The following is a 13728-nucleotide window of genomic DNA, read 5'->3' on the forward strand; positions in this document are numbered from 1 at the left end:
ATAATTTAGATGCAGTACGACGATGAATTAACATAATAATATGTACAATGCGTGAAAACGAATCGTCTATCACTATCGCCACGGTCCACTTCGATATAGGTAATTGAAGTACCTACCTGCTCAGTTAAAACTATATGATAACAATATATTTTATCGTATAAACCTCCTAATCCACTGAATATCGAGTTTGAAGTTTTTCCGATGTACGAGCGAAGTTTCTTTGTAAAACGTTTCACCCTACTTCAGGTTATTTACATAATACCTGTATATATATTATACGAAGTAATAATAATAGTGTGGTTAATATTCAAGGAACGCGCCCCTTTACTACTATTAAAGTTATACAAGTTATACCCGTGTTTTAATAATTATAATGATTACAATACAATCAGCCACTTTGAGTGTGGAAAAATAAATTACGTAGTTAACTTTCGAATTTTTCCCTTTGAAATTAACTCCCTATAATGCCTTCATAATAATATTATGTGCATCACACTACGTGTTGTATTATCCATAAATCAAAAGACTTCTCCTCCGTTTAATGTTTAATATACATTTTTCGATTTTTCGATTTTGTTTTTTTTTTTAACTTTACTATGCATATACTAAGGTAGGTATCTATATTATAATATATTGTAGCGTATTATTATATTGTATTGTCTATAAAGGTACATTGGATGAGAGATTTAGAAATTTACACAATCATTCTATATGCAGCGGAGGTACTGACTCACTAAAGTTAACTAAGGTTAATTAAGCCGTTAATCGTTTTGAAATTACGCTGTAAATATCAAAAACTTGGATAGAACCTATAAATAGGTACTACAACCTATCTTCTACCATGCAGTAAGAATATTAATTTGAGCATTTTGATATAATTCAAAAATTTTGTTCATTGGAACTTAAAACTTTCTCGCAGAATATTTTAATATTTATTTTACATAAAAATATTTCCAAAACATTTAGATTTGAATTGAGTTATATAAATACTTAAGAGCTTATTTTTACCCCATTGACGGTTTGATAGTACTCATTCATAATAGTGAATAACAGCAAGCTATAAATTAGTTCAGCAAACAGTATGACTAATAGAAAAATAAATTAAATACTAATATATACAAATATAAATATATATAATGAAAAAATATTTTTATAAATGTAGGTATAAGCCGTATAAGTATCTACTGAGAGTTTTTTACCTTTTACCACCCCCTACTCACTCAAAGTATCAGAAAAATCTATTTTACTCCTAGAAGTAAAAAAATACACGTTATTTTAAAATCAATATTCATGGCTAGGTTATCTGTTCCGCTTAGAATTTAAAATTATATTATATTATATTTACGGTTTAAGTATACCAAATAATGTGTCATACATAGTATAATATACTTAACCTAACCATTAAAATACATAAAATATTTATATCTAGCAAGTATACATATAAGAAAAATCCTGTTAAGTATAAAGATTAGTAACCTATTTACGTAAATTATGTACGAGTATAAATATTTAAAATGTACAGGTATGAAAAAATAAATAAATATTTTCTAAGATCAATCGGCAATCATATTAAATATTACCTATATAAAAGTTTTTAACCCGAAAACAAGAGTATGAGTAATAAATTACATTATTACAATAATATAGATATTAATAGTTACTTCTTCGTAATTATATTATAGTACCTACCTACTCATGTCGTAAATAAAAATGTATCTTCATGCTATAATGTATTAACTATTAATGTATAGTGTATACCTAAGTTCTTGGTTAACTATTTAAGTAATAAATTCCCGATCTGATATGCGTACCTGTATATTACATGCTACATAATGATTTATTTGGTTAACTAACCCAAATGATACATTAGATAAAACTGGGAAATTAATAAGTTCAATCCTCTGAGAACGTGGTCCGTGCCGAATTAGCCCATCCAGATTAAACGACTTAAGAGTGATGCCAATTAAACGTGATTTTCAATATATATTTGCAATTAGGTCTCAGTTTAATAATAATAACCCGATTAAATTTAGGAAATTATTATAAATAAGTTTGGGTACCAAATAATTGTATTATGTTTTTCTGTCATAAGTAGGCATGTGTGTAATTTGAATAGGTTTAATATAGGTCTTATTATAGGTTAATCTAAACGATTATAATATACCTAATAAGATTTTGTAGTTTTGTACTTGAATTTTATGATATTCGTAAAAACAAAATTTCCTTTTTGATTTTAGGTCTATGACTTGAAAACTTAATACTTGGTCATCCATAAGTTTGTCTACGTATATTAAAAAAATAAATAATTTTACCAGAAAGTCATGTTAATTTTTTATTAAAGTTAGTACCTATAGGTACATTCTTTTCCTCAAACAGGTTATCTTAACTATTTTTCAGCTGTTTATAATCATTTAAAATTTTCATCTTTTTTTGGTTTTCTTTTGCTATAGAGAATATTTTTCTCGTTCTAAAAGCTTGACAATTTAATACTAGATTTCTTATAAATAGTTTATACTGGAATAAAAAAACTAAAAACTAAGTACTTCCTCAAGCAAACCAATATTTATAACCAAATCTAAACATGTAAGCAAACGTAATGTAAAAAATAAAATAACTAATGGCTTTTGTTGCCGAAGTTGTAAACAATCAATAAAAAAAAAAAAAACTAAATACCTATAACTATTACGATATAAAATAATTAATCTATATATATTATATATATAAATGAATTTCTATCTGTTTTTTCGTCCATTGTACATTCCTAAACGGCTGGACCGCCTGAAACGAAATTTGGTAAAGAAATACATAATATTATATTAGACCTATGGGCAGAAGGTAGGCTAAATTAAAAAGTGATGGGCCCAAATATCATCCAATCCAATATTTGAATTGTCATACTTTTCTTGATAAAACGAATAAAACTACATAATGATAAACTAAATTGAATATCGTTGCAAGATTATTATTTAGTATATCATTTTAACCGTATCTGTCTATACGTATAAAAGTATACTGCTAGAAAAAATCACAGGAAATGGATTTAACAACAGTTTGTGACATATAAAAAGTAGAACTTCCAAGTAGAATTTAAAGCAGAATTTTTAAGTGCACGGGTTTAGCTATAGTTTATAATAATTTTCGAAAATGATTCAAGTTTCATAAAAACTAAATCTAAGATCTAAGATTACAAATAGTTTTTCATTTTTAAAGATACATTAAAATTTAAAAAAATTATTTGCTATATAATTTTCAGTAAAAAAGCGGTTCTCATTTGAAAAATAAAAGTTATTATCACCACGGGATACTTATAAGGTAGTACAAAAAATAGATTCAAAAAAAAAAATTCAAAAATATGGTCTTTAATTTTTTTTAATACATCCATTACAATTTATAGTGACCTACTCTATAACTAAAACTGTACACAATATTAAATTGGTACTCACTTTCCATCCTTTTTTCATAATAATTCGCATTATGAACACAGTTGAAAATACAAAGTTTCTTATAATTTGTAAAATATATTCTAGAGTGACATTTTATAAGTGTAATTGTATATAAAACAATTCTAAATTGCATTTAAAATCGCTATTGTATGAAAATTGAACTGCATCATATTTATTTTGATATTTATATGTGATTAAAAATATTATGTGATCTAAAATGTATAATTAGTAATTACTAATGTAAGTGGAAAATATCAGTGTATCATGTACTGAAGAACATATTTAGTAAAACCCTTTGAGACGATAATGCTCAGCAAGCGTATTCTACATAACAAAAAAAAATATACAAAACACTCTTAGTTAGTGGTAGGTAAATTTAGTTATAATTAATAAACTGTGGCTATGGAGACCGTTGATACGTATAAATATATACAAAAAGTTATTGGTAATATGTGCATGCATAATCCATAAATGTATTCACCGGATTTATCATAAATCATTTTTTTGTCTATTTTGTCCCAAGTGATTGTCGAGTGCTCTGTTAAAATCTGTGAAAATGTATACATATGAAAGAAAAAGAAGTGATTACGGCAAACAATGTCGATTCCACAACCACGGACCTATAGTGTTGATAAATATGACGCCAGACCCCAGCCTGGAGAAAAATTGGATACAAAAGAATCCGGTTGACAAGACTACCAACGAAACCAACAAGTGGTCGGAGCATGACGTATATATTTTTTTCCAGTTGAAATAATGCATTTTACTATATATTGACATGGTGTGCATAGGCCAATACGATACGAGTGGAGTATTTTGATCACGGAATCGCACATAGAGAAGGAGGGTGGCCTGTTGATGTACACCTGGACGATCCCGAACAAGTAACCAGATTTCGGAGGAAAACGGAAAAAGAAAAATTGTATTTACAATCGGTTAAGAAAATGTCAATTGTATGTAAATATATTTACAGAAATAATTTCATATCGTAATAGAAACGATTACACACATTTTGTATTATATTTCCCTCATCCTACTCTTACTAACTCTGTCACAAATAAAACATGTTTTATTAATATAAATGAAAAATCAGTCAACGTATATAATTGTATTCAGTGTAAATTGAATTTACCTTTAATATACATTTTTAGCCAAGTAAATAAATGATAAAATATTTTCTTTTTATTGATAGGTACGTTTGTAAAAAACTATTAAAAAATTGTTCGGTTATTTTTAGCTCACCGAACACTTCATAAAACAAAATAATTCAATAGATATATTTCAACCGTACTTTACCGATCCAAAATGTCAAGAATTCCAAACACTAGTTCCGTCTTATCAAACAGTGGCGATTATCGTAGACCCCTGTGTACCAAAAAGACCGATTCAAAACATATCTTGGTCATCGGAACAGGGCTCATTGTTAGCGATTAGCTTTGCAGACTTGAAATTCCAGATGGCCAATTTAAATAACAGTTCTAACTCCTACGTATTTGACTTTGGTAAGGAATTACAAAGTTAACACTTACACGATATTTACAACTATCTTACGGTTAACTGGTGAAGGTTTTTGCTTATTACAGAGGAATTAAAATTGTCACAGTTAAATTATCAGTAGTTACATGAGTAGTGATGATAAAAGTAAAACATATTAGAATAGAACAATTAGTGTCCTATTAAAATAAAGATATACCTAAAATATGAAAGGTGAATTTTTTTTTTTTTTTAATAATTTATAATAACCGACAGTATTTGAACATTATTTTTACCATAATATTATACCAGTAATGCCATACGGCCAAGAATATAAATCTATATAAACATCAAATAACTGATTGAAACACATTTTAAATTTCTGGTGTGAAAATAATCGGTGCAAGTGATAGTAGCGAACTACCATTTCCCAAATATCTATTATATTTATAAGGTTTTTGAAAGTAAATAAATAATTCATTTTTTAAAGTTATTCTGTAGCTAAGCTTCTATAAATTAAACTCAATTAATAAAATAAAATAATGATAGACCCTATTTATATTTATTATATTAATCAATTTTTACAATTACGTATTTTATGGTGGATGTCTGCGATCGTCATAACCACACGTTTTCAAAAAAAAAAAAATTCGATTGCCCAATTATTTTGATATTTTGTTGATTATGGATTAGAGAATTGAAAGAGTAGAACATCCAGATTGTTTCATATTAAAAATGAATTGTATTTCATAACTCTTTAAAAATTCAAGGACTATCAGGGTGTAAAAAATGGATAACAAATATGATCTATAAACTAACAATAGTCAAATATTTATTTTTTACTTTCAATAAGACGTTTGTAGTCTTAAAATATTTATCTTTCAAAATGTGTATTTTAAAAATAGACAAACTATATTTTCAGTATTAAAATTTAAAATAATGACTTAAAAATACGCGTTGTTATAACACAACGCTCGTAGATAATGTACACATTCACAGGACTGAATTACGTTTGGTAATAGTGAGAAGTTATACGTATGTTGCCTATCACTTAAAATTATATTAATTATATTATTTCTTACTTTTTATAGAGCAAAAACATAGTAATTTACGAGGACGCGCGATCGTTGTCTCTGCCATACAAACGTATAGGTACTAAATGTCCGTTACATTATTGTGCTGTTAGTTTTGAGATTAAAGTGAATTTTGAGTATATCATCTTATCAATATCTTAGATGACAACAGAGTATGTGCTTAAGTGGTGTCAATTTTTCCAATATTTTAATTTTCAAGCAAAAAATGAGTATGTCGAACATCACGAAAAAAGTTATCGGTTTTTTGGGTGACGGTGCTTTTAAATATATTAGTACTTAAGAGTATCTTATGCTACAATAAGTTTAAATATTACTTCCATCTATCTAAAACATGTGGAGACTAATCGTGGAATACCGAACCTGACCAATTTATTTATGTATTAACTAATACATGTTATTGACTAATAATAATGTTATGTATTCAATCAATACATCTTTTTATGAGTTTTATAACTCCTAGCAGTGAACTCCTGGGGAATACATTGATTGATATACGAATCTCTTGAATTTACAGAAATGTTTACATCTCCACATTTTACGATTGAGTCACAATACCCGATCACCAAGATTGAGTTTCACCACAGAGACGGACAACTGCTTGCGGGTGGCTTAATGAATGGACAGGTCGCGTTGTGGGACATGCGAACCAGTTCCACAAATGTCGGCATTTCTGATATCAGGAATGGTCATCGTGACCCTGTCCTTAGTCTCAAATGGATTCAATCCAAGACCAACTCGGAATTTTTGACAGGATCCAGTGATGGCCAAGCACGTATATGTTAAATAATTATAGCGAATTCACTTTTTACTAGAATGAAAAAGTAATATTGTTCACAAATTTCAAAAATTGGATAAGTAGATGTCGTGCTGCTGTATAGTAGGTTACAAACTGGTCAATAATTTGAATTTAGTGATATAATATCATTGAATACGAAAATTGATTCTGAGCGGAGACGGTTGGTCAGCCTAGGATATTTTAATATTAAGTTATTGGTAAAATTTCAACATTTGAACTTTGAACGGTTAAATAAAAAAGTACCAATGTATATTGTGTATATACATATTTTATTTAAACTTATGAGAAACCTTGTATTTATATTTTCTAGCTTATTGTCTCATCGAAATGTTATTTGAGTTGAAATTATATTTGAAAATGTTATTGATATTTATAGAATATGAAACTAAAAAAAATTCAAATTTAAAATGTCTATAAATAACATAGGAATAGTTGAAATATTTTAAAAATTATATCGTATATAGTAAATGCTCTGTAAATAATTGTGATAAAAGTTTCAAGTACTCGTGTTTAATAGTTTTTGATTAACCACTAAATAAAAAAGCGGATAAGTCGTGGATGTCGCTCTGCTGTACAGTAGGTTTCAAGTGGGTTACTGTAATGGATGGAATTAAATTTGAATCCAATAATATTATATCATTTTATACGAAAAACGATTCTGAGCGGAGACGGTTTACCTGTCTAGGATTATAAATTATTAACAATTTTCAAATCTTAGATTTAAAAGGAAAATTTTTTATGAATTTCTAGCATAAAATAATTTGTGAATTTTCGTGATTTTTACGTATGTTGTCAAAATTCAAACTTTGAGTGCTTATAAAAAAAATTGAAGAAAAATATTGAGAATTTTTAACTTTTGACCCTCCAAAGTATACTGAAGTCAAAATCCGAAGCATTTTTACCGCACCAAAACGTGATGACAGTCATAAAAAAAAAACACACACATGGTAAAATAAATACATTTCTCGTTTCACTCAGAATCTAAAATCCCCGTTGTAATTAAGTTATGAGGAATCTTGTTTTATATTTTTGAATCTTGGATATCAAAGGAAAAATTCTTATAAATTTCTAACTCAAAATAATTTTGAGATTTTCATGAGTTCTAGTTTGTATTTTTTCAAAATTCAAAGTATAAAATTTGTATAAAAAAAATTGTGATTATGTTTTTATTTTTCAACTACCATTGTAATAATATTAAAGACCATGTATTAAATTTTCAAGCTTTTGTACCCAACGAATAAAATTTTATTGATATTTATAGAAAAAAAACTTAAATATTTGGAATCTGTAAATGTCCATAAACAGCTCAACACAAGTCAAAATATTTTAAAAGTTTTATGGCACCTATATAGGAAATGCTTACATAGGATTGAGTAAAAATTTCATATTTATACGGTCATTTGTTTTTGAGTCACGGCAAAAACCAAAATTAATTTTTTAAAACCAGTTTTGCGTAAAAATTCTTGGTTTTCCTTAATATTTTGTTTATTTTTCGCCTGCTGCTTTTGAAAAATATTGAGATTTTTACACTTTTGAATTTAAAAATAATTGTTATCTTTAATTTATAATATTATAAAGTAAATTTCACAACACAATATCGTTTAAACATATTATATACAATAGAATAGCTTTTATATTTTGATTTCTTCCACAGATCATGTGGTGGGATATTAGAAACCTCAAAGAACCCACGGACACAGTGCTCTTAGATTTATCGCAATCTGATGTCGATGATACACCAGAATGGATTCATTGGGGCCGCTCACATGCAGTTGCTTGCATAGATTACCATTTTTCAATTCCAATACGTTTCATGGTACGTAAAAATGTTCGCTCGGGATAAAAAAAATCTACGATAACATGAAAATACTTTGTTTTTCATCAGTCAGTATCAGTTATCCTTTCCAAACATTCTAAAAAAAAAATTAATTGATATTAATAGAGGATAATTTTTAACTGCATAAAATAAAGGCCTACGAAAAAAGTACACAATACACTAAACACGCTATACTCATAAGTATGTTCTAAGTAGCCAGAAGATGTATGGGTGTTTAACCCCTCCCCTTTTATTGTCTATTTCGCATTTGTAAATTTATTATTTATAATGTTTTCCTATATACGAAAACTGTAAAAAAATGTAGTGTTCCCCATTCTCCTTCACATACTTGGCTATACCACTGTTTGACATTATTACTATTTGTTTATTATAACCAGAGATTGAAAATTTAGAACTTAACTAAAAAACTTAAAAAGTAAAAAAAATAAAAATTTAAAAAACTTAAAAATAACGTAATCGTGACTAGACTGTGAAAACAATGGAACATAATGCTATCTGTTGATTTTTTTGGACTGTTGAAACTGTTGATTGAAATTATTATTAAAATAATTTATATTGCATAAATTATAAATTTTTTTATAAGTGAAAAATCGAAAAATTTTTCATATTATTTAAAAGTAGATTGGCACAAAAAGTGGATACGTGTTTGACGGAAACCGTAAAGGTAAAACGGTTTTAGAAAAAATACCTACTACTTATAAATGTCATTATGGCCAAGTTTATTCGGTGCATCGAAATCCTGCGTTTTTGAAAAACTTTTTAACCATTGGCGATTGGCAGGCCAAAATATGGGCAGAAGAGACAAAAGAATCTCAAATTATGTGGACCAAGTACGTATCTATATAAATACCAATATGGAAATATTAAAATAAATTTAATAAAACGAGGGGTTTAATTTTACACATCAAATTATATTATACTATTACAGAAATTATGATATAAGATTGACCGACGGCCAATGGAGCAATTCGAAGCCTTCAGTATTCTATACGACCAGATCTGATGGGTTCATGGACTGTTGGGATGTTTTACAGCATCAAACAAAACCGATACTTTCTATTAAGGTACCCAAAGATACTAATTATTTTTATTTTTATTATTTATTTATTTATTTATTATTAATTAACGCTCGTTAGCGTAATTTTACAAATGTAGATTTACAAAAGAAACATACATAAAATTATTATTATTACAATACAGTTAACACATAATAATTGTTTACAAAATAATACACAGAACATAATATAATTTGGATTATACACGTTATCTTCTAATCAGGTGTCTGACAATAGGTTAAATTGTATTAAATGCCATGAAGACGGAGCACTAATAGCTGTCGGTGACGAATGTGGTAAAGCACGAGTGATCGAAATGAACGATTGGTTTGTGACTCCCGGACCATATGATAGAGCACGGTTGACAGCTGTGAGTTGCGTACCTATATTATCAACAAACTTCAAACATTAATGACAACTAAAGGGCACTTAGTTCACGAACAACATATAACAATGGAATTGCTTGAAATTTAGACCTTTGATATTAAAAATTGTTTAGCTAGGTATGGGACCCCCCCTTACATTTATTTGTAAATTCTCTTAACATTTCTCTATAATCGATTTATTAGTTTTTTGCATAGCTATTAATTATTCTAGTTATGTATTTCAAAAAATAATATTATATTATAATATAATATCATAAATTATTATTTGCAGTTATGATAGTCTTTTCTGATACGGAATTTAATAGGATGGAACATTTTTTAATTGTTTTTTCTAATGTTTATATCATGTGGTAATAATATTAGCATATTGTAAGTATTTGCCTAAGCCATAAATAATAATTGATTTTTTATATATAATATAATTTTACCTTTTTTCTTATTTTTTATATTACTGATTTTTAATACTTAATTGAATTCAATCAAAATAATTGGTCTAATATTTATAACTTTGATTCTTTTATAAAAATTGGTAAATGCATTTAATATTTGGATGTACTAAAATTTTGTTTTTATATAGTGTAGAAATTATTTTATGGTCTCAAAATCAATGGAAGTTCCAATGGATGACGTTTTTTTAAAATTTTATATTATTTATTAACAGATGTTTGAGAGGGAAACTAAGCGAGAAAAATTGATAGAAGCTAAGATCCGTGAAAATAAAACTAAAATGCATTCAAAATTGCCAAATAAAGTCGATAATTTCAATGAAAAAGCTGAATTAGCGATCAAAGAATGTGAAAAAGAAATAGCGGAAGTCGTTGATAGGCTGGTGAGTTATTGTGATTTTATCTTTTTCAAATACCAGATGCATATTTGCTATTTACATACCACTTATAAAATTAAAAACTATAGTATGGGTGACATTATACATGGATGATTGGTACCTATACTAGAATACATTATTTGCTTGGATAAATTACCATTACAAATCAGAATATGTATTCTATTTTATGATATAAATTCGTTTTTTCAGTGCCACAATTCGGTTAATGAAATGACTGAGGACCTATGATACAATTTTAGAATTTAAAAGTGAAGAATATAAACCGGATACTGCTTTCTTTTCAATTTAATGATCAATATATAATTAATTAATTAAATAAATAAATAATAAACAGTAAATTTAATTGATTAATTTTAGATATGACCAAATCAATGACAAAATTATTACAAAATCTAACCTAATATTAAGTACCTATATATATAGATGATTAACAAAAAAAATATTTATAAATATCTGAACTGCTTTATGTAATATGTATTACCTATATTATTTCTAAATATAACTGCATTTGAAAACTGTCTTACATTGGATTAGGCGTGCATACTTTTAAATATGAATTATAATTTTGAATATATTTTAGCAGATTCTTCTTCATTTTTCCATTATATTTTATTTATTCTAAAGCTAACATAAAAAAAAAATTGAATTTAATTAAAATACATATTTGATAATATTTACAAATATATAATTTAAAGTGTGTTTTCAATAGAGATTAACTAAGTTGACGAGGTTACATTTAGCGATTGAATTTGATCCTACCTTAGAGTTGAATTTTATGATTTTTGAAAATTTTTCTTCGTTGAGAATTTTTAAAAGATGATTTTTTCTTTGACAGATGTCCATATTTTTATTTTATCACAACAATTGAAGTCAGTGTAGTGTGTTGTAAGTTATTTCGTGAAATTGTGATTTATGTTGAGTATTGGTTTTTAAATAAATCTATATGATCTATTTAATTCAAAATAGTTTTCCTTTTAATATAGTATATAAGAGTATTTTTATCTAGTGTGAGTTGGAGTGGTATTTAATCTGCATAGTATAATACTCTTTCCATGTAGCTTGTTCTGAGAGCACTAAAAGAGATATGAGTTTCCTCATGATGTACCTATATGGTCTAAGCCTTAAGGTTTCGAAATATAAATTCTTAGTTCGACTGTATTTTAGGGACCCGTAACTGATTAGTGTTAGTACCTGACTATTTAATGTTATATCATGTGATGGCATGTCTGACGAATCAAGTGAATTTAAGAATTTAGTTGGATAATTTACAACTTTGTCTTGATTTATTACGATATCGATGGACTGGTACGTTTCGTGTCGCCTGGAATTTCGTTTAGAATGGTGTTATTGATTGTAGGTATTTACTCCAATATGGCTCGTTCAATGAGCCACTGACGATTTTCGTAATTTTGTGGTAGATTTGAGAAAACTTTGTCAATAATAAACTAATTGGTTGTTGCTATTATTTTACAGAAATAAGTTGGAGCTAGTTTCCGATTCCCCATTTCTTCTGATTTACTTGTGTACGCATCAGAAGAAAGAACAAAAAATATTGAGTATCGAAATGCACTTCAATAAATATCATCCAATTGAATACTTGAATTGTTAGATTTACTCTCGATAAAACGAATAAAATTACATAATGATAAACTAAATTGAACATAGTTGTAAGATTATTACTTTGTATATTTTTTTAACCGTTATCTATTTATATGTATACAAGTATACTTCTCTTCAAATCATATAAAAGCTACCTTAAATATAGGAATTAACAAAACAAATATTGTATATGTTAGTTATATCTAATAAAATATAGTAACAAACTCAAAAGTAACTAAATTAAAAACAATTCAATTTAACGATTAATTTAAATAGTTTTGTGATTTATCATGGTGTTTTTTTTTCATAGTTAGATATATTACTTTTATCTGTTATTTAAATTATGAAAATATATCACTATCTCATTTTTAGCCATTATATAAGCAAAATGGCAATTTGTGTTTGAGGTACACAGATATACAGATTCTAGATGTAAATAATAATAAGATCGGATATATGTAATAATATAATAATATGTATAATTGATGTGAATAATCATAGTGCTCCGAAGCGTAATATAAATCAACGACTAATTGTGCTACAGGCTACTATATAAAACGAATATGTTATAGTAATACAAAATGCCTATTCAGCGTCTGTTCAGTGTCTACAGTTTGAATAATTTGCTTGTAATCTACATAATACAAGGTGTGTTGTTTACATTCAAAAATTTTTATGTAATATAAAATAATAATTTTATCAATTAGCTTTAGGTACTTTGGTTATAGTACCTTCTAACAGCAAGAAAATAAGACACTGTGGCGCAAACAGGATTCATTTTTGGATGGGAGAGGGGGGGTTGTGAATTTGAAAAAAAAAACATTTTTATATTTTAGAGTGCTTTGCCGCTGCATCGTGACGTTCAATACATTTTTTAGCACAAAATTACTTTAATTTTGATGACTTGGATTCTGGTGTTATGTTGTTGTTCTTGTAAGATATTTTGTCTTTTAGGATATCCAAAAAATGTTCACACTGATTGCATTATTCCCGTGGAATTCCTAATATCTGCTACATTACAACTGTGCGATATTGCAAGGTTAGGCAGTGAGATGCGCATTGCATATAATGCCATAGGGTGGTCGTTTCTAATGTGTGTCTGCACACTGTTAAACCTACCAGACATTGCTGTTGTCCCATCGTAACCTTGACCGACTTCATATTTTACTTACAATCCAATACTTTTTAAACATTGCAAAAT

General features: G+C 27.3%; 1 protein-coding gene across 1 annotated transcript; it reads left to right on the forward strand.

Annotated features, from left to right (window-relative positions):
- The first annotated feature begins 3706 nt into the window (after positions 1-3706).
- On the forward strand, positions 3707-11314 carry LOC107172090 (dynein intermediate chain 3, ciliary-like). The gene is made up of 10 exons (XM_089216219.1): positions 3707-4173; positions 4235-4396; positions 4681-4945; positions 6525-6778; positions 8461-8622; positions 9265-9473; positions 9572-9707; positions 9922-10068; positions 10746-10913; positions 11118-11314. Exons 1-10 carry the CDS (start codon positions 4000-4002, stop codon positions 11154-11156), a joined length of 1716 nt encoding a protein of 571 aa, XP_089072345.1. The 5' UTR covers positions 3707-3999; the 3' UTR covers positions 11157-11314.
- The last annotated feature ends 2414 nt before the right edge of the window (positions 11315-13728 follow it).

Source organism: Diuraphis noxia, unplaced genomic scaffold, assembly GCF_037042655.1.
Source record: "Diuraphis noxia isolate RWA-SAM2 unplaced genomic scaffold, SU_Dnox_SAM2 contig0001, whole genome shotgun sequence".
NCBI lineage: Eukaryota > Metazoa > Arthropoda > Insecta > Hemiptera > Aphididae > Diuraphis > Diuraphis noxia.